Here is a 22,857-nt window from a genome sequence, read left to right on the forward strand (position 1 = left end):
AGATATTATTCTCCTCTGCATTACTCATAGGATTTTGAATAACTTGTATGACATGAACACCATGACAGCATTAGTGCAAATTATGATCGAGTCCTAAGGCCATCACCAGGCAGGGTACAATTCCTCTCATAGGAGGCATACCCTATCACTGGTACGAAGTAGGCCATAACATTTCTGAATTCAATAGGACAGTGAGAACAAACCATCAGGCCGAAAGCTTCTCATTCCAATTTTAAAGTGCCTTCGGGAAGGGGGGGGAGGTAAAAAACATAGCAGATAAAATACTTTTCATTATTTATGCAATATATCAGAGAAAAAATCACAGAACTTAGTATCAAATTTTATTTTAAATCATTTTAATTACATCAATAAATTATTCATTTGGATTTTAGTTTTACAATAATATTTTTCTTGTAAACAAAACTTATCATGACTTCTATTTTTGAATATTTATTCAAAACTTAATTTCCAATAATTAAGACATTCAATTACTGAAAACTGTTAAAAAAAATTAAATATAAAACCTTTCAAAATATTTTTATATTATACATATCAAAATATTACATATTGTATTTAAATTTATTCACAATAGTCTTAATAAACATGCCAAACATTTTGACTATATCACAAATAATAACATATAAATATTTTATAAAATGTTTTGAACAATTGAAAAAGTATTGTATTCCATTCTAAATTATATTACATTCATCTTTGGCAAGTCACTAGAAATAGAAAGCTTATTCTTAATATATTTACAATATGGATGAAATATTGAACATTCAAAGAAGAATAGCTTTAATCTCATGCAGTGTCCTCTAAACAGTATAAACAATATTTCAAAAAAAAAATTAATTTCAATTTTTAACAAAATATTCCATAAATTCTTAGTTGATTGAATTAGTTCAATAAATATATAAATAAAAAGGTTTTTAATCAAAGCAACATATACCATCAACATGGTCACAGTAACCCACACTGCCATTGAGTAGTTCATCTGGGCCTGACTACAGCAGCATTTCTTTAAAATGATCAACTAATATTAAAATCCTTATCAACACAGTCAATTTTAGGTCCTTCTTTAAGAAACTCTTCCAAATGGTTTTACAAGAAAGATCTTTTTATGGGGACACTCAACTGGTAAGAAATTAGTAGAATCTGTCAATCTCATCCTTTACAATTTTATAAATTTAATATCAATATACTTTTAACACATGTATATCTCATGGTTAAAAATAGCTTGTTCATAAAAAATGGTTCATTAAAAATTCAAAAAATAAAGCTTGTGTTTGCTTTAATAAATATCATTCAAAGTATGAAAAATAATACCTATTTCTGTTTCACAAGAAAATGGTTTTTTCCCCCCTTTCAGCCCAATATTTCAAAGTAAAAAAGAATCTTAGTATATACTTCTCATGCTTAAGAAACATAATAAATGAAAAATATATAAACAGTATCATCACATGAAATCCATGTTAAAACCATTTGGAATAATGAGAATATATATAATTTCAAATAAAACAAAACAGATTATTATTAAATTTCAAAATATTATATTACATCAGTGAGTATTTGATCACAAAATTTTTATGTACCCAGCTTTATATAATCCACCTTCCAACTTATGGAAAAATATAGTTCTCTAAATGAAGAAATTTTTCTTACTTTTAATAGGCAAATTGAAAAAATGGAGTGGCAAAGGAAGCATGGAAAGAAGTAAATGAATAGCAGAATGTCGAAGTTCAGCATGGCCCACAAAAGAACTCTGCCTAATAAAGATATAAGTTGACACTAATTTATATTATACATTCAATATAATTTTAATATTTCAAACTGCAGTAAACAATATAACTGATAGTACAAGAATTGATAATATCATTTTCATATTTATATTGCAATAAATAAAAGAGGAAGAACAATGCAAAGTAAAAAAATAATTTTAGCTTTCAATACTGAATAATTTAGTTAGATTGGTTATTCTATCAAATTTGAAAACATGAAATAATAAACAAAGAATGCGCTAGTAGTCAATTAGAAATATGATAGATATTTTTTCAAAAAGTTATAATTTTAAGTTCCAGTATAGAAATCTGGAAAAGATAAATCACAAGATGCACAGCTTTGCCAATTTTGCTTAAATACATAGTATGGATTATTTTGTAATATTAGTTTTACAACTATTGAAATGTAGAAAGTAAATTTTTTCAGCTTTCACCTAATAAGAAAAACCACAATTAAGTTTTTGCTCTTCTGAAAATAAGATTGAAAAACCAAAAAATTTAAGCAGTTCATACATGACACAGAGCATAAATTTAATATATATATCAAATTTGTATTTATTAAATTTATATACTTATTTTACCTATTAAGATTCATTAAATTCTTTATCCAACATGATTTTTCTGGAAAAAATTCAATGTATAAGAATTCCAACACATTTACATTGCAACTTTTTTCCCCATTTCCAAATATAAAGCATATTTAGCATATTTCTTTTTAATGAGTGACCTATACCATTTCACCTAATCATTTCTGATCTTCAAAATTTTTAACAATTTTAATAATTAAAGATTTTTTTAAATTCTTGCTACTACACTTGAAATTTCATAGTTCTTTTGCTGCAACTTTATTTTATTATCAGAATCAATAATAAAACTTATTTCAGAAATCGATAATTAAACTGAATTTAAAACAAAATTCTCACTCTAAATTAAAATAGGAATTCATAGAGCAGAAGCTAAATGAAATATATAATAGTGTTTATTGATTTTTCCGAAACAAATTCTGGTCTTACAAAAATTTATACAGCCATAAAAATTACTGAAACAGTTTTATTTCTTTAATTTATACTTCTTTAAAGGAATAAGGAAATCTAATGCGGCCAAATCAATAGTTGCTTTCTGACTGCATAAGACACATGTATTTTTAATATAAAGATTTTTATTCAATATACAGAAATTTTATTAGACATTTTAAGAAATTATTTTTCTACTGAAAATTCTAGGTTCTCAAAATTTTTAATGCATAGGAATTCAATGTAGATTAGTATCTTAATTTACAAAATGTTATAAATAGCAAATTGTTAAGCAATGGCAATTGACTATTCCTAAAATAACTTAAAAATGCTAGTAAAAATACATCTAAAAAACTGAAAATAATTATTATAATGGAAGCCTACCTTGTTTTCATTTCACCAGGCAACACAAGTTCAAGAGCTTGAAGAAAATCGGGTAATAAAACCATCACACCATCCAAATCTTTGCGAAGTAAATCACTCGAGTTCATAAGAATACTGGCTAACATTTGTCCTCTTGCCTAGATAAGAAGACTGACTTTTAAAAAAATACCATCATAACATAATAATAACTTTGATCAAAATAAAGGGTGGTAAGGCACCCTAAATTTATAAATAGATTGAAATATTTTAACTAAGGATTTAAATAACAAACTGGTTACTTTCTTTCATAATTATGATGCTTAAAATAACAATTCTCAAACCTGCAAGAGTGATCTCTCTAAAGCTATCCAATATACTTTCAAATTAACATCTTATTGTCTTCGCTGCACATAAAATTATGGATCCTGGGAAAAACTTAATTTGAAATTACAGTTGTAGTAGCAAGGTAATACACTGAATTTCATAGATTTAATTCATTCTGTTTATAATTTATTGCATTGAAATCGATTTGAAAGTGCATGCTGACAAATAGCTATCTCTTTCAAAATTGATAAATTCTGATTCAAACCTTGAAAAAAATTTATATTCTATGTAATAAACCTGTGTATCAAATTTTATCTATCTAGTTCTTTGTGCTTTGGAGAAATTGACTTAATTAGTAATCAAACAGTCACGCAGACTTCCATGAATGGACAATGTTCAACAAAAAAAATAGAAATCTGCATATACAGTCATTAGTTTGTAAGCTAAATTTCATCTGTCTAGATCAATTGAAATATAACATAATGCTTTTTTTTTAACTTATAGAGATCTAAAATGTGGAAATTTGTCAAAATCTCAAGTTTGAATTTTTTGACAACTACAATACTTCCTTTATACTTTGTATACTAGAAAGTAAAAAGGAAACATTATAAAATAAAATTTGCGAATTAAATTATTGGACAGTAAAACAGGGTTTTAAAAAGTTTTAAAAATAAAATAAATGCAATGAAATTAAACTTTCTAAAACATAAAAAATGCATTCATACATACAGTTTTAATCAATAATTTGATTTCTAATAGATGAAAAACTCTGTAGACTAATAATAACGATAATAATAACCTTGAAGTTTATTAACATAAATCAATAGAAAAGATTCAATTATGTAATAATTCTATTTAACTGAAATCACTGACAATTCTTTTTAACAGACATTTGAAATGTACAGGCCTTAAACCCTTAAGAGGGGGGGGGGGTCAAAATCTACTTGACATGCATCATAATGCTAAGCCAACTGCACATTTACAGCACTGGATAGAGAGAATAAATTTCAAAACCAGTTTATGCCTGTGGCTTAATACTGTTAACATCCTAAATGGCTAATCATAAATGGCTTTGTATTGTTCACATCAGCAACCAACAGAGATTGGTTTTGTACAAAATTAAAATTATAAATAAAAAGAAATGATTCTGAAATTTTCAACGCATTAGAAGAGTCTTTTTGTCATTTGTTATTTGCCAGTGCAAAGATTAAGTAGACAAATAATACTTAGATACTAGCATAAATATTGAAAGACTAATGAAAAATTAAAAACCATTCAGGAGACTTTCATTTTACAAAATGGATATGATGGTAAATAGTTTTTAATCTTTCATTAATTTGTTATGTATAATTTTGTTTCCTAATGAGTGTTTCAATTAATCTTTTTATGGGACTGTTTTATTATGGTTAAACGAAAAATGTTTTGCTTCTATTGACAAGCTTGAAGAACAAGATTATGTTAAAATGACTCATACAAATAGGGTAAATATTATTGAAGCAGCATTGAAATACACTGAACAGCCAGAGAAAACCTCAAGTATAGATGAAATACTTTTCAAATGATAGTGGGATAAAGCAATTAGAAAGTATCAATCTGCAGGGATATAATTTATTAGACAAACTATTTTTTAATAACCAAACTGTTTTGTCTTCATAGATTTATTTTAATGCCGTTTTTCTCCTTATTAACATAGGCTTAAATGAATAATTTATTGGTTGCATAACTTTTCTTTTTATCTTGAAATTTAATATATAAAGAGAAGACGATAGTTGAGAAGAAATGAGTTTCCTCTTTCTCCTTCACCATTAAGAAATATCAATCTCTGATTATGTAAGATTTACTACACCAAATATAACTTTCAGATAATAAAAATTCAGATAAAATAAAATTAAGATAAAAGAAAGAAATTAAGATTAAGAAAATAAAATTAAGATAAAACATACAGCAATATTTATATATTTAAAAATTTTTAAAAATATCCTTAAATTCTCTTAACTTATAGACAAAATCTTTTTTTAAAACCATTTCTTATTTTACTGACATCAATAAAACCAAAAAATCTAAGAACCGTATATAAAAAACAAGATTAAATTTATTTTAATTAGATTGATAAAACATAATAAAGTAAATCATAATTACTGTTCCACCAGATAATCCATATTGCAATGCAGAATAAAATCTAGCAAGATAAACAGGAAGTATTTCTTCGCCAGTCCGCTTTGCACAAAATATTCTGCACAATGAGCCTACAGCTTCTGCTTGTCCTGATTCAAAATTTTCTAAAGTTAAGTTAGATGGTATTTCAAAGGATTCAAGCATAGGTGCTGAATTCTGCCTACTATCCAAGACTAATGAGCTGGGTCTTCGCAAGCTATTATCATTCTCTACAAAAAAGACAGAAATTTTATTAAAACTTCATGAAAAATAATTTGAAATGTCCAAGTTTTAAAAAAACAGGAAGAGGTAATAACTCTTTTTTTTTTTCACTTTCAACGACAGAAGTAAGAAAAAAAAAATGAATTATTTAAATACAACACGAAAACATATATGGAACAAATAACATACATGAGCTTATAAAATAATTCAGCTTTCCTTTACTCTATTTTTCTAATAAAAGTTGCGCCACTTTTGACTATTTAATTATATATAATACACTTGCTGAATAAACCATTTTGATTATTATTAGTACAATATCCAGTAGCCAACAATTATGCAGTAATACACACAAATTGCCTTCTATAATAGAGCAATAGAGAGACTTTCTTCTAAATTAACATAGATTTTAGGCTGAAGTTTTCAAATTTACTATAAGCAGTATAATTATTAAATGTTAAAAATCTAGCCATGCTAAAGGTAAATTTTCTAATGTTCTTCACTTACTTCAATATCAATAAAATCATTAACTAAAATGATAATTGTATTACAGGCTATTCAAAATTTGTAAATGATTTTTAAAAATTCTAGACATCTTTGGCAACCAGTTGGTTTGCAAGGATTATTTGTAGTGAAAATGACAAATGAATCCTTTGTATATTAACTTAATTTTATTGGCTTCTTCATTAAAATATTTTCAACTTTTGATAATCATTCAATATATGCGACTTGTTTTATTTCAGAAACTTTACATAATTCATTGTTCTATACTAATTTTTAATTTTCTTTCATTTATCCTAAAACGTATAATTTAATTTTAAACAGCAAAAGTATAAACTTCACATGAACTGCGAATAATATGTTCACAGAGTAATCACACCTTTGTAAAAAATAATGAATCTTCAACATTGAAGAACTACAGAATATAATTCATGATTTATGTAACATATCAGAAGTTCACTTAACAAAAATTTCTTGAACTGAATAAAAAAATAATACATTATCTACTACAAAAAGAAAGCAAAAAATCAAGCTAAAAGAGCAATAGTACTAAACATCCAATTATACTACATTAAGTTTAATAGACAATTTAAAAATACATAAATAATTTTTCAACATTACTTATTTTCAAGTTAAACAATTGTAATTGCCACAATAATCAAAATTTTTATTAAAAGCATGGTTGGAACAGATCTATCAGTAAAAAAGTTGGAAGCTCTAGGTCTAATAGTATATCCTATGACAAACTCGCACATAGAGATGTACATTTTCCTTATTATTAGTAAAAATTTATTAAAATATTACTGAATGACATATCAGAAATTTATTTACACTTACGCTCAGAGTTTGATGTAAATGATGTCATATCTGATCCAACAAGTGCAGCTTCAAACAGCCATGATCCAAAAAGATGGAGGACTGAATTGCACTTTGGACGGGAAGGAGACAAAGGTGGACGAAGAGGAGGGGCTGATGAAGTAGTTGGAGTAGAAATGGGAGATTGTTGAGGTGTTTGCTGATTTAATGCTTGCTGCTGTGACTGTGACAGAAGGTGAGTTTGATTGCTACCAGATTTCACTGAAGTCAAATTAGAAATCAGGCTGGTCTTCTGTGTACCTGATTACAGCGAATAAAAGATAATTAAAAACAATTAAAGTAGAAATCAACTTGAATAAATATTTTTAAAAACATGCAAAGAAAAGTTTTTGCAACATTAAATAAAAATAAAAATATTTATGATATTTTTACAACAAAAAATCAAAATAATCTTATTAAATCAAGATACTTAAACATAAAAATTTAAATTGGATATATTTTTAAATATGCTTTAAAAAGAAAAAATATTTTACTTGTAATTTCATGTTATATTAAAGTTAGAAAACTTCAAGCTGAAAATTCCTCATATCCAAAAAAATTATATATTGCCAAAATTAAACATGAATTTATTAAACAAAATATCAAATTAAATAGCAGTTATACATATATAAATTGCAAATATTCATCAATTATCAAAATCAATTATGCAAATATTAAATTTATATAATTGATATTACATTTTAAATGTCATTAATTCAAAATAAATTACTTGTTCAAGAAAATACCAGGCCAACATTTTATTGAACAATAACTATCGAACTTTTGCCTGACGAAGGATAAAATTTTAAACAATCTATTACAATAGGAATTTTGACTAAGAAATAGGCGATTCCTATCTTTTTTCTTTTCTCAAATAACCAGAATATAAGGGTAATAGTCTCCTTTAGTAGCTCATGGAATTGCTCTTTTTATTTTTCCTTATTAACAATCATTTTACATATCACACATGGGGTGAACAGGCTATAAAACTATAAGAATAGGCAATTAGAATAGAAATATATTAACTAAGATTAATAGATTGGACAAGCATGTATTAAGTCTAACTGTTTATTGGTACAGCAGCTGTAGCCAAAACAAAAAATATTAATAATGAGTATATTAAACGCATTAATTTAATTTATTTATGACAAATTTTTAGGTAAATTCTCATTTAATTATACATAAAAAATTATTATTTCAAACTACAGACAAATTATACATTACTTTTACTAGCAGGATCTTTAGGAGCACCTTTTGCAAATCCCCTTCTATTGTGAGGAGGTGTACTTGATGAAGATGAAATTGTGTGAGAATATGTTCTTGGAATGTGAACAGGTTCTTCATTATCTAATTGAGCTATACCTAATTTAAAGGAAATGAATATTAAAATACAGAGTTTACATGATAAATAATTTTAAATATATAAGGAATATATGTATTATGATGCAACCATTATCTTTATATATTCAATCTTTCCTATTTCTTACAACAATTATGAATTAAGAAAAAATTATAAATAAGGAAAAAAATTATTTAGGCTATACAGGATATGTTATTCTTTTTAAAAAACAAGGTTAAAACAATACATTGAAAAAATATTTTAGTTCTATATAATATTATTAGTGCATTAAAAAAATTCAAAGAAAATAAGAATTTGCTCCCAAAAAAATCAGTACAATACAAAATTGCCATCATAGTTTTATGAAATATTAGAGGCAAAATAATATTTTAAATGACCTACAAAAGAAATAAGTACAAAGTTAAAATAATATATGAATTCTAGGTAAAATTATACTAATTCCATATACTGTTAATACAAGAAAAAAATCCAAAAGAAATAGAAAACTTGCCTAGAAATACATCAACAAGATTAGATATTCCTTTCATTGCTTTGTAAAATATCTGAGGCAAAACAGCTAAGCACGGATGTTGGCATGGATCAATAACCATTTCACTACTCAAAGCAAAGTGGTAAAATTTAGGTGTTTGACTAATGACTTCTGGTCTGCACAGATCCACAGGATTTCCAATAGTGTGTAATAATCTAAACCAGGCTTGAGCAATGCATTCTTTGCTCATATCAGAAGGCACCAGATGAGAATCTTCATCAGCTATAAGTAAAACAAAATTAAATTTTATGCTCATTTCGAAAACATTACAGCATAATAATGTTTTATGCTCGATTCATATCTTGCTATTACAACAGATACTCCTAAATAAATATCACCAAAACAGGCATAAAAATCATATTATTACAATGCACATAAATACAAAAATTAAAACATTTATAAGTGTTTTTATAAAGCATACTAAAAAATATATTTTTTAATTTATAAAAAAAAATCTACATAGAAATCAAATTGATATCCTTAAATAGCACATTATATATATATATATATATATATATATATATATATATATATATATATATATATATATATATATATATACAATGTTGAATTTCTTAATGATTTTTATTCTTCATAATTTAATGAAACAGTCAAAGGTTTATATATTAAAAATTAAAGAATAGCTACTTAAAAAAAATTAGTATGCAAATACAGTAAAAGGATATTCAATTAAATGTCCTTTTCCTGACAAATACTTATTTAAAGAAGTAAACTTAAAATATTACTTGTTCAATGGTTTAGAAGATAAACCGAGTTAAAATTAAACGCATTTTAAAGAAAAGATGATTATTCCTGATGAAAGGAGGATTGTCTTAAAACTAAGGAATGAAGGCAAAATTCTTCATGAAAGGGGCAAAATTATTGAAAGAACACATTCTTCTAACTGAAAAGTTACAAATAATCACAATTCATCAAAATCTATTATCATCAAGCCACATAATGGATAGATCTTCATTCTTATTGCCCATGAAAAAAAGTACATCTTTAAGTCTGCATCTTAAAATCTTAAGGTTATGGCATCTCAAACTGCAAATGAAATTAAATTTTTGAAAAAAAAAAAAAACTCTTCATAGAGACAACATACAGAAAATTTTGAAAAAAGTTTCATTATCATGGTTGTGTCATTTGCAGATAGTCACACATATCATCTTTCAGTATTTAGATTTTACAAATGAGCATGTTGATAGGCCTCCAAAATTTTGGAAAGAGTCTTTTCTCGGATGACAGTGAGTTCTGCATCTTTGGTATTAAAGGGCATAATCTGATATGAACATAAAAAGATACAGCCTTTGAGAAGCAAAATCATATGCTTACTGTTAAGCAGAATGAAGAAGTAATAGTAATAGTTACACAGCGAGTTTCGTAGTTTGTGAAAGTTTTGTAACTTCTACATTAAATCACATAAGATATATAAGTATTTTAAGAAAAAATTTGAAGCAGAGTAAATAAAATTTGAACTTTGGAGACAATTTCTAGTTTATGCAGGGCAATGCTCCTAAACATGCTGCTCTTAATGTGTAGCTCTGGCAGCTATACAATATCAAAAACCAATAGCATCCTCCACCTTAAATGTAATTGAACATTTATAGGATTTATTGAAATGCAAAATTTGCTAACTTGCCATAACCACAAAAAGACATGCTAAAAACAGTGATTACCACAAAGTGGAATAATATTTCTTCTGAAGAAACACCCAAATTGCTTCAGTCTATGCTCAAACCAAACATTAAAATTGATTAATTTTCAATTATAAATTTTGAAAATTATGAAAAACCCTTCTTTAGTAAGCAACTATTACTCAAGAAATAAATATGTGCTAAATTTGTACCTTTAAGTCTAATAATTTGCCTTGTAAAGTGTTTTGGGCAGTTTTTTTATTACACAAGCCACATGAAGCAGTTTATAGATAACATACAAATTTATAAACATCACCATGTTAAAATAACACAAATTGAAGATAAAAACACAACTACAGTGAGAATAAATATGAAAAAATTGCCTTTTCTTTTTACGACTTCTCAATAAAGATAATACAATATATAATTTTTTTTTTAAATCGCATTTGAGAAATTTTGAACGAACTGAAACTTTTAAGTAAATTTATTTCAATAGCTTGAATAAAAACCCAACAACATAGTATATGCATATAATAATACAAGTAAATATCATCTGAGTATTTAAAAAAATAGAAAGTCTGGAATGGAAAAATAATTGCTTAACAAATCATATAGCAACATATCTAATTAAACATAAAGAAATAATAAAATTTAGATTAGAGGATTAAAACTTGCTGAGATAATAAAATTAGCAAATTGATTAAACACATCATTAAGTTAAAAGATTAAACCAAATTTTTGCTAATAATAAACAAAGAAAACCTATACTAAAAATACAAAAATAAATCAGAAACTGAGTTATTTGAACTAATAAAATAAATGATTTATCAGAATAAATATTAATTTTTTAAAAATAATAATTTTTCAAAGTTCTAAAAATTAAAAAAAAAAGTTTTAGCCTTCTGGAATTTTTTTTTATGATATATGCAAGAATTGCAATGAAGAACAAAAAGATATTGACTTTCAAAATAACTAATATTAATATAATAATTCAACATATTTATTATTCAAACCATTTATTTTGAAAGTAGCATAAAGCCATTTTTAAAGAAAATTTCGAGATTTCTAAATCAATTACTATACAATTTCTTTTATTAGCACTTTTAAAATGAACAAAGCAATGTCAATTTTTAAGATGCTAGATGTTAGCTAGCTACAAATAAAAAGTTTGCACTATATTAATCACAAATTATGTGACCTCATTTAAATATATATATATATATATATATAGGTTTACACCATTTTCAAACTAAATGGCCTAATTCAAACCATCTTCAAAGATAATGTAAAAAAATTTAAATGCTTACGAATTTTAGCAGTTGGAAAATGAGATCCATACATAAATTGTAATACTTGAGTTGTAAGAGCTAAATTCACTTTATTCCATTGATCAACCAAAGCTATCCGATGTCGCCAGCTGCAAGCCAATTCACGAAATGTCTTCCATAATGATGGAGATGGAAAAGATCGATGGCAAGCTAGTAGCCACACTTCAATCAGTACACCAAGAATTCTTTCACATAAATGACTTCCAATGTCATCTGTGAAATTATCAAATTCAAATTATATTTTCATCTTATAAATCTTAAAATCGTATTATAACAAAGAAAAAAATTAATGCCTCTCTATTATTGTATTAAGAAAATATTTTTATATTTTCAAGTAAAAATACATATTTATAATTCAGCAATTAAGAATGTTGAAAAAAATTCTAATAAGACTTTTAAAACTTCTTTAAAGTATATTATGAATTTGTTAAATAATTCATATAATTAACTGCTACAAATCCTAGTTTCAGAACATTCATATATTCTTTACTTTTTCACAAAGAAAGACAGTAAATGTTAAAACATATGGTACTAAGACTTGTAAGCTCAACACATGTACATGTATTTGCAAATAAAGCATAGCTTCAAATGCATGCATTTATTTTCTTTAAGGGCTCATTTCCTCTAGGTGCGCATGGATGTTTCAATCCTGAGATACCCAAGGATCTTTTCCTTCTTTTTGTTGGAGTTTGGGCAAAATCCACCCACTTGAATGAGTTTTCAAGCCCCATATTAGAGGGGTAAAATATTTTTTTTTGTTCATGTAAATGGAAGATTATTTAGCCGTGGATCCCTACGGAATGGCAATTCAGCATAGTTAATGGGTTTAATATTCTAGAGAGGCTTATAAATCTGCACAGACAGAAAGAGAGATTTTTTTATAAACAGCTTAAGCAGTAACCACATGTTTGATGCATTGGTGATTGTCTAATTCAAATAGTTCTAGTTCAACAGAACCTACTATGGCTAGTAAGGAACAGATAATCTATTTCAGGATGTACTACACTAATAAGTTTCCTGAAAGGTACAGTTAATAAGCCTAGGGCACTTAATATTGAGAGAATAGGTAAATTTTGTTACAACTTAAGAGTTTGGAAGTAGAGTGAGTAAAATAGGTGCTGGTCGATATTTGGAGTATGAGATGAAAGTAAATGCAGAATTGGAGAAAATAATAATTGGATTGAAAGAGAGATTGAAATGGGTACAACTTATGTGCATACAAAATTCCATAATGGATGGGAATCATATATTTTTTCCATGTAAGTTATTGCTTTCTTAGTTCTGTTGTACAGTTGGAAAGTGGGTAGTAAATACCAAGTCCTGCAAGTGAGCAGTGAATGGAGAATATATACTAATTCAGGCACATTAATGATGGCAGATACATACTACAGAACAGATGTAAGGTTTCTAAAATAGATGTTACTTATCTAGCTTAATTTGAAATTTTAAAATATTTTGGTGGATCATTAAGATCAAACTATGCAAGAAAGATCTTATTGAAATTTTTAACATGCAATAATTGTCAAAAGTATCTAGTATAATAATAAAATAAAGAGAAGTATTATTTCTACTCACATGGAACTGATTATAAATTAGCATAAGGTTTTAAAAGAATGGCAAGAAGATTGAATGGCATTATTGAATACAATTACGTTTCCTATTTCCTATACATAGATATTAGAATATGAAAAAAAAAAGAAGGCAACTAGATATACCATTCAAAAATCTCAAACCATGCTGCAAATAACTTTCCATTAAATTCATTTCACATTATACAGATTTTCAAAAATAATTCCATTCCTTAAATCTTATAATACCTTATAAATAAATACTCAGAAGGAATTTCAAAGGTAGAATGTATTCATTTGTGAACATAGCTTTCAATATGCGAGAATATATTTCCTTTTGCAGAAATCTACAGGAACTTTTATTTGGGATTTATGTTAAAAATTCTAAATGAATATACCCACTATACATACAGTGAGACAGAATACACGTTGTGTTTTCATTTTATAAAATTAAGAAAAACTCAACAAAATTTTAAAAATAAACTAAAGGATACTAATGCTATACTTTTCATTTCACTACTGTATTATTTCAACTGCCCTATTTGAACTTTCAGTAATTAATCAGTTGCAATTTTAAAAAACATTTTTAATCTGAAAGAATTTTTTAACAATTTAACAAAGTAATAATAAGAACAATAATTTTATGCACACTGAAATAATTTGTATTTATCTTAATATTTATTACCTTAGCCATTCAAGCATATATATTACTAGAATATGATTACATTTCTCACCAGGAACAGATGGAGGTGCAAGAAGAGTATCATTAATAGCTAAGAGAAATAAAAGCAATGCATCCCAGGTTTCTCTCTCAATAATAGTTGACTCTTGAGCAACTGTTTCTATCGTCCTTAAAACTCGGTGACACAATACAGCTTGTCTGTTTATAATATCAGCACCTATATAATTTATTTACAATGAACAAATTATAAATATTAACACATAAAATCGAAATTAATAAACTTTAGGCAGCTTTAAAAAAACACAAATAAAAAGCATTTTTTTTTTTTTTTTTTTACATTTGAAAGCAATAAAAATTTGAATGTAAGAAATATACTGCATAAAAATAGCAATATTGATCAGTTAAATTAAAACAATTTAGAGAATTTCATACTATTATCATTTCTTGGTAGAAAAAGGTTGTACAAATGGCTCAACATATTCCTTGTATACATGTTAGGATCTTCACAAATGCACTTGGGAACACATACTTTTGGTTTTGTTAAAGCTAACATCCATTCACAATAAACATTGACACAATCCCGAATTGCTTCATGTTCTGACAAGGGAAGACCTAAACCAAAGCAAATTACCTAAAACAAATAATTTAATGTAAGAAATATATAGATATACTCTATAAAATTAAAAACTGATAAATATACATAATAATCATATATCCACATTTAATAATAGATTTACATTCTAAAAAACAATTTAAAATGAAAAAAATCAAGAGATTCAAACTTCAAAGCAATATAGCACAACAATGCTTCAGACTTGATTTGCCTCGAAATCCAGAATAATTAATTGCCTTGAACAATTAATAATTACTAATTACTAAGGATTTAATCAAAATTTTCAACAAAAAAAATTTCAGTAAGTACCTATTACCCAAAAAGTAATAATTATGTTTATTCTATAATGATTTTTGTATCGTGTGCTGCAATACACAATTTGCATATAATTTATCCAACCTGTAAACATTGTTGTGAAAATATACTGGATTTATTACAATTAATAAGAACCAAATTTAGCAGCCAGTACTAAACTATGTAGTATATCACATATAGTCACATTAACAAATAGCCTTGAATATGATCTTAATAAATTAAAATATAATTGAAGTATTTGAATACAACTTAAGTTTAAATACCAATCGTCTGCATTTTTATGGGTTTTATATTTAAAACAAAAATTGTTACATAAGGAAGTAAGGTCTTCTAACAGTATTAGAATATATAGAAGCATTTAGTACATTATTCACTGTTATGGTAACCATTTGTAATATTCTTTGTACAATCAAGGTACCTATATGAATACCTGATATCACCTACTGGCAACAATTTTTAAAAAAAAAACAAAGATTATATTTAAATTTTTTTAAACTCATGTGGATTTGAAATTTTATATTAAGGTTTAAACATACTACATAAAAACTAAAAAAATAATTAAGAAGAAAAAAAATAGGGAAATAAATATGTAACAAATCATATGTACCTCCATGCACCAGTGAACTTGTTTGTCTGTTACAAGAACGCTAGGTTCACATGATGGTGTACTTATGCCAAGGTTACTGGCCAATGGTTTGATGACAGCAATAACTACATCTCTGCCAGCATTTGAAGGCAAAGTATGTAAGACACTCCACCGCCTATCTTCAGCATTCCTTGTGGCTGGAACTGATATCCATTCCGAATACATGATGTTTCTACTTAAAAACAAACAGCAATTTTAAGAACCACGATAGCAAACTGATAATTTCACACATAAATTATGCATTTTTTTTAGAATTAGATTTTAAAATATAATAATGTTTACACAAAAATATTTATTTTATTAGCACAGAACTAAATGTTTCATCAATCAATTTCAAAATAAGAAACAAGATCCTATCAAAAATAATTTTTCTTCATTATTAATTTGTTATAAGTAAATATTATATATGCTAGATCCAATGTTTCAGAACATTTTAATACAGTAGTTGCCAAAAATATGTAAAATTATTTTAACCACAATTGTTATGCAAAGTTATGCTAATCACAAAACATCTTTCTTTATTCACACTATAATTAAGTAAAAAAAAATTGTATGTTAAGTAAAAATAGCTCATGTTAAGTAAAATAAGCTCATGATGTTTAAAATTTCACCTGATAATTACTCTAAAATAAAAATACTCATCCATTAAAAAGGATTATAACATTCAAGACTAAGATACTCACAAAGTAGAGAGAACTATGTCTTGCCTTTATCTACATTCTAAATTAGATGTTATTCCTATAGATTATGTCAGATAGATATAATTTTCTTGATTATTCCATAGGTATTCTATAAAAGAAAAAATATGAGAAATATTAAGAACAAGAACATTTAAAATTATTACTAGAATTTTAATTATGGTAAAGAATTCTCATAAATTACATAATATATACATATTTTATGTACAGGAAAAAGGTTTTAAATTATTTTGATATTAATGTTTAAAAAAATATCTAGTTGTATTAACCATTTTAAAAGAATGCTATTTTCATTTACAGCTAAAATGGTGGTATTTTTCCCCTTGCCTAAATTGTATTTGTTATCAAGAGTAAAGAATAGTATAAAATTTTTTTCTTAAGCCAGCATAGCAGCCATCAAAATTGATAAAGATTGCCAAGTACAGAATCATTATATTATAGAATCTGGTATTTTCTTTAACATTGCGACAGTTGTTGAGCATGCAATTAAATACGAATTTCTACTACCATTGCAATAACAAGAAAAATGTCAAAATCTTTAATAAAAAATTCAATTCATAGTTTTATAAACTGTAGTATCACAGTGGGAACATAAAGAGAGAAAAATCTGCTGCAAAATTAATAAAAAGATTTTAAGGATATTTTTCTGTCATATTTTTATTATTTTATAGGTTCTTTTCTATTAATGGAGCATCAAACGAAAAACATTGCAATCCACAATGATAACTTACCAAAACTTATCAATAACTCTCATTATTAATTCTTGATGATGAATGCAGTCATTAATAAAATAATATTAATAGCTAAACTAGGAGATGGTCAAGACTCTTCTAAAGGAAAAGAACCATTAAATATATAACTATAGATATTCTTTGCGTTAACCACATACCACTGGCCAATGCAGATAATTTTAGTTACATAAGAATTTATTAGTGTCAAACTTTCATGATTTTTTTCGGGAAGGGGGTGGGTAGTCCATTAATCAAGAGCATGATATGGCAAATAGGCAAATGCCTTATTATAATTTTGTAGGTCATTTACTGTTAATTATTTATATTCATTTTTATATGATCTTTTAAAGTTTTTTTTTTTATATATATTAAAAAAAAATTTTAAACACATTTTCAAAGATGAAAGAATAGGCATACACGATCATAATCCGATTTTTTTATTTAAAGAAAAGGAAAGATAATGATAATATTTTTAATTCCTACATTCATATAATTATTTAAAGAATATAAAGAATGCAATAGTTTAAATTTATTCTTACTGGAATATAACAAATTCCAGTAAAAACATTAGTGAAATAAAATTACATCGAATATTCGAAAACTTTCAATTTAAGAAATACAAAAAAGTGCTTTTATAAATGGGAGCATAAATGAAATAAATACCTCACATTTTAGAAAAGATATGACAAAAGATTTAAATATCTGTCAATATATCATACAATATTTGATCATATCATATAATCTGCAAATTATCTGTTAAAAAAACATGAAAATTATCGCAGCAGATAATCTGCCAAAATTATTTTCTGAACATCAGACATCGTGAATTTCCTATTGACTTTCAGAACACGGCTGTGCAGACTATCTGCTGAAATTTTTTGTTAGAGCTAAAAGTAACATCTGCACATCTAAAGGTAACATTATACAATGCTGTGGATAATATGTAGGAAATTACATTATTAGCATCCCACTTTGGAACTACACTACAGCAATTTCAGAACCTTGAAATTTTAAATTATTATTAGATAATACCATTACCAGAATTCCTATATCAAAATGTTCATATCATACTATTAGAAGTTTGTTTAATCTTAATGAAATTAATATGCATTAAGGCCTTATCATTAATAAACTAGTATGTATATTAATGATAAGGCCTTAAGTCTCGAAATTTTAATACTAATTTTGAAGCACAAAAACAGCTCCAAGGCTAACATATTAAACAAATCAGCTTGAAAAAGTCACATAATTACATAAAAGTGTACTACCTGAAGTAATGCAAGATAAAAAAAAAAATATATTCATTTAATTTTGTTCCAAATCAAAATATAATTAACAACAATTTTAAAGATGTAAAATATTTTATTAAGCTGAAAGCTAATTAATTGCCTAGAAATAAATAATTGTATTGAAGAGCTGTGTACATTCCTAATAATTATAGATATACTAATAAAGCTCCTAATTATAAGTGTAATAACATCTCAATATTTTTATTATGGCGTTTTGTTCTTTCTTATTAAAAATGACATCTTATCTTCTAGTAATTTTGCTAAACACTGAGTAAAAATATTAGAATCATATAAAAGTTGAATTTGAAAAAAATCGTTTAACTGACATTTAATTTTAATACTGAATGGGTAATTTTTCTCTATTGCTATCACAATATTACAACTTTTGGCACATGAATTATAATAAAAATTTAAATTTTATATTTATAATTGCAACATAATACAGATAAATCGATGCAATCTGAGGAAAAATTTGATTAAAATTAAACATGTTTGTAAATATAATTTTAACCCTTGGATATAATAAATGACAAATAATACCTTAAATAAACAACCCAAGGCAAGAAAAAAAATTATTTCATGTAAAAGGATCAAAATATTTCATTTGAAGTTATTAAAGCATGCTACTTTCATAGACTGGATTTATTAACTCGAAAATGTAAATAAAGCTAACAGGTGCATATGTAAGCAGACAGCAAAACAAAATAACTACACTTCTACTATCGCTCACATTCTCGTTTCGAATTCGCCCACTATAACGATAAAATTATCAAGACAGTTTAAATTAATCGATGCGAAATTTATTCTTTATTTATCAATCATGGCTGAAATTAATTATCATATTTTTTAATCCTACGTTTTTCCTAATTCAGAAATAAATATGTAAAGAAATTATTTTCGAAATATTAATTCGCTATATGTTTTTAAAAAATATTGTATAGCCACCTTGATGGTCAAGTGAGAAACGGAAAACGAAATTTCCAACAAATAAATGTCACGAAAAGGAAAGATCTGAAAATAGTAGTAATATCTCGAAAATATTTTCTTTTTAATTGGGATACTCTAAGTGAATTAATGTGTCTTTTATTCACTAGCATTACCACAAGTCATTAGAGATATGTGCACAGTAATATCTCCGAATCTTTTCGAAAAAAATTGATAACTGATCATCAGTCATGTTTTAAGAAATAATTAAGCATGGCTAAAGGATCAAATGAGACTATGCTCAGATTTCTGTAGAAACACAAACGTGATGAAACTTTTTGAAGTCACATTTCCGGTGTCGTAGCAAGAATTAGTCATGTCTCATGTTTGGTGAACACAATTGTGTTTACTCCCATCTTTCATTATCAATGGCTTAGCAAGTATTAATGGAGTTCAGAATGTAATATTATTTTTTCACTTCCATATAGATACGATATGACTTTTAAGAAATAAGCAAATACACTAATTCCATTAGACAAGTGCATCAATACCCCTACCTACAAATCCCGAATCCATATACAAATTAGTCTTTTTAATTGTTAAAATAATTCATTCTCTATTCCAGTTATAATTATGCAATTTCCCAATCCGATTTACTCTCTGAAGTACTTGCAATCAAGACGAAAACCTGGAAAGACATATTTTTCTTTTGCACATAAAAATTGCATTTCATGCTCATTCAAATGAATTGTTGGGCCCACGACCATTAGCATAAAATTCTTACAACACATACAAAGGCAAATATGAATTTCTTTTCCCTCAACTTTAAAAGTGGTGGTGGGGGGAGGGAACTGTCCAGAAAGTACTTTTTAAAAATCTAAAGAAATCTGACAGAAAATTCTGGCGATAAAGTAACTTTATTGAGCATAATATCAAAAATCGATGAATTTATCATCGTCAATCAAATCAAAATTACTGTTGCTTTTCATTTTCTCTATTCCTTCTATATTTATAATGATCAATTTTTTTCCTTGATGATAAATTTAAGAAGCTAACCTAATTACAAATTAGAGGTAACTTCAAGATTTGTTTCATTATTTTGTTTAGCAGTATCTGATTGATTTATTAAATTTAAATACTTTTTTAAAGCTAGACTAGAATTAATGAAGGCGGACGTAAGGATTTTTAACTATGATCACAGGACAAAGATCACTGTATTAACGAGTTTGCATCAATACATTAAAAATCTTTTGACACACGACCAAAGAATTTTTAAAAATTAAATATTAATTATTAGATTTTATTAGGTTTTCCTCTCTTTGAAACATAACACATGCAGTTGTGGGGATGTGTCAATATAATCTGGGTCTTCAACATCAAGATAATAATTAAAATTTCTGAATGAAAGCAAAAAGGAATTAAATGCACTCACAATCTCTTATAATGTATTTGTTAGTGCTCTACAAGTCCGACCATTTGACCTATAATAATTTAACCTATACAAACCTTGGAGGGTGGAAATGCATCACCTCGGTATTATTATTTTTTTTTAATTAAAAATTCTAAATTTTAGTGTTTTCTGTTGGTAATTTCCGAAAATATTACTGCACAAAAAGTAATTTTACACTATTTCAAAATTTAAAATATTGTCCTGTTAATTATACCAGTTTATTTGTGCGAACTTTCGTTGAATTTTGGAATTTCTTTTCCATTACATAAAAAAGATGAAGATACAATATCGCAAAATTTAGAGGGTACATGAGCGGATATTTACGATTTGAATACCGCGATAATATTATGAAACTGTCTCCATTAAAAAAGTACATTTACAACTTAAACAGAACTTAATCAAGGCAATTTAGATAACTTTGCTTTGATGTCAGATAATTTGGCAGAATTATGCACCTAAATTTTAATATAAGCGATTTATTTGAAATCAAATATGATCAATATTTCCAGCAAATCAGCTGATTGCCTAAGCAACTAGTAATTAATTAAAAATAAGCTGAAACTATTCTGAATGGATATTTTTAAAAATTTATTTTCTATAAGCAACCACATATACTTCACGAGTCAACAAACAAAATTTTAAAAGCTAATTTTACGCTTAATTCCATTTAAAGCTTGGTTATATTTAAATAAAAAGATATATAATATTCTGAAAAAGAAAATCATGTTGAAACATTTATTCTGAGTTGAAATATTTTAACATTTCAAAATGAAACAGTAAAAATATTTTTGCAATTATACATAAAATAGTTCTGTATAAGAATATACCACAAAAAGACTTACAAATTTATGCATATTTAATTAATTAATGATTTCTCTTTCCCAGTATTCATGTTGGAACTTTTGTAAATTTAGTTATATGAAGTAGGACAGCTTTTCAAATATATTACATTTAAGGTTAGATTCTGATTACATATATTTTTCCAGATCAATTGATTGAGGCATAAGCTAGAATGAGTTGTTGCTTTATTTTAATCCTTTTTACTTTTCCGTATATGTAGTATAGAGAAAATATAGTAATCGTCAAAAAATTCGAATTTGAGATTTTGAAATCTCCACATTTCAGAGCTTCCCGAATTCGCAAAACACATCTTTTAGAAAATGTCCGTCCATGCCAAAGATAACTCAAAAACGCTTTGAGCTAGCCGGTTGAAATTTGGTATACGGCCTTTACAGCAAATTTTCAGATTTCTAACAAATTTTTGAGTAAAATCTGTTCAGAGGAAGTCTTACTATTCGAATATAAATTAACATGACAATTACATAACGAAGAGAGCTAGATAAATAAAATTCAAACATCTATAGCGTAGGCAATTCTCTCCTTTAAAATTTTGAGTCAAATCTAACTATTGGTTGACTGTCAGAATGTACTTTCAGAAATATGTAAACGTGATAATTCAAAAAAGTAATGACTTAAATATATCAAATTTGGTATGGAGTTTTATGTGAAATTTTCGTCTGAATCAGTTGAGAAACGCGTGTATAAAACACAAATTCGATTTTTGGATATTATTAACGCATGCCAAGGATTAATCACCAAATAACTAGCCAAACATGACAAGTCAAATTTCAGTAAAAATGCTAAGTTAACATTTCGTAACTATTGGCATGCAAGGCGTTCTCTGACATGACAAATTTATAACAGAGTATGCAAGAAAGTTTTGGGGAAATCACTCCCGATGGTTTTGACATTGAAACATTTGTAAAATCAACTACAAGTATAGCATTTTAAAAAAAGTTTTAAAGAGTAAAATGCTTATCATTATAAACACTGTGGCATTTTAACTAAAATTCTAACCTGAGAATAGGTTTAAAAAT

At 26.3% G+C, this 22,857-nt stretch overlaps 1 protein-coding gene across 4 annotated transcripts in view; it reads right to left on the reverse strand.

The window, feature by feature from the left end:
- Positions 1-19,340, reverse strand: part of LOC129962239 (ral GTPase-activating protein subunit beta-like) — a 42,110-nt gene extending 22,770 nt beyond the window's left edge. For 3 of the 4 annotated variants that reach the window (XM_056076000.1, XM_056075994.1, XM_056075983.1), the window contains exons 1-12: positions 19,147-19,340; positions 16,572-16,677; positions 15,850-16,060; positions 14,747-14,945; positions 14,367-14,531; positions 12,044-12,277; positions 9,061-9,321; positions 8,435-8,572; positions 7,193-7,471; positions 5,621-5,865; positions 3,179-3,315; positions 1,666-1,769 (exon numbers count right to left, since the gene is read on the reverse strand). In XM_056076000.1, the coding sequence (XP_055931975.1) occupies positions 1,666-1,769; positions 3,179-3,315; positions 5,621-5,865; positions 7,193-7,471; positions 8,435-8,572; positions 9,061-9,321; positions 12,044-12,277; positions 14,367-14,531; positions 14,747-14,945; positions 15,850-16,053 (1,966 nt within the window). In that variant the 5' untranslated portion in view covers positions 16,054-16,060; positions 16,572-16,677; positions 19,147-19,340. Of the gene's footprint in view, positions 1-1,665; positions 1,770-3,178; positions 3,316-5,620; positions 5,866-7,192; positions 7,472-8,434; positions 8,573-9,060; positions 9,322-12,043; positions 12,278-14,366; positions 14,532-14,746; positions 14,946-15,849; positions 16,064-16,571; positions 16,678-19,146 lie in introns of all 4 variants that reach the window. The other variant, XM_056075989.1, reaches the window with a different exon arrangement.
- Between the last annotated feature and the right edge of the window lie 3,517 nt (positions 19,341-22,857).

This window comes from Argiope bruennichi, chromosome 1 (genome assembly GCF_947563725.1).
Source record: "Argiope bruennichi chromosome 1, qqArgBrue1.1, whole genome shotgun sequence".
In the NCBI taxonomy this organism is placed as follows: domain Eukaryota; kingdom Metazoa; phylum Arthropoda; class Arachnida; order Araneae; family Araneidae; genus Argiope; species Argiope bruennichi.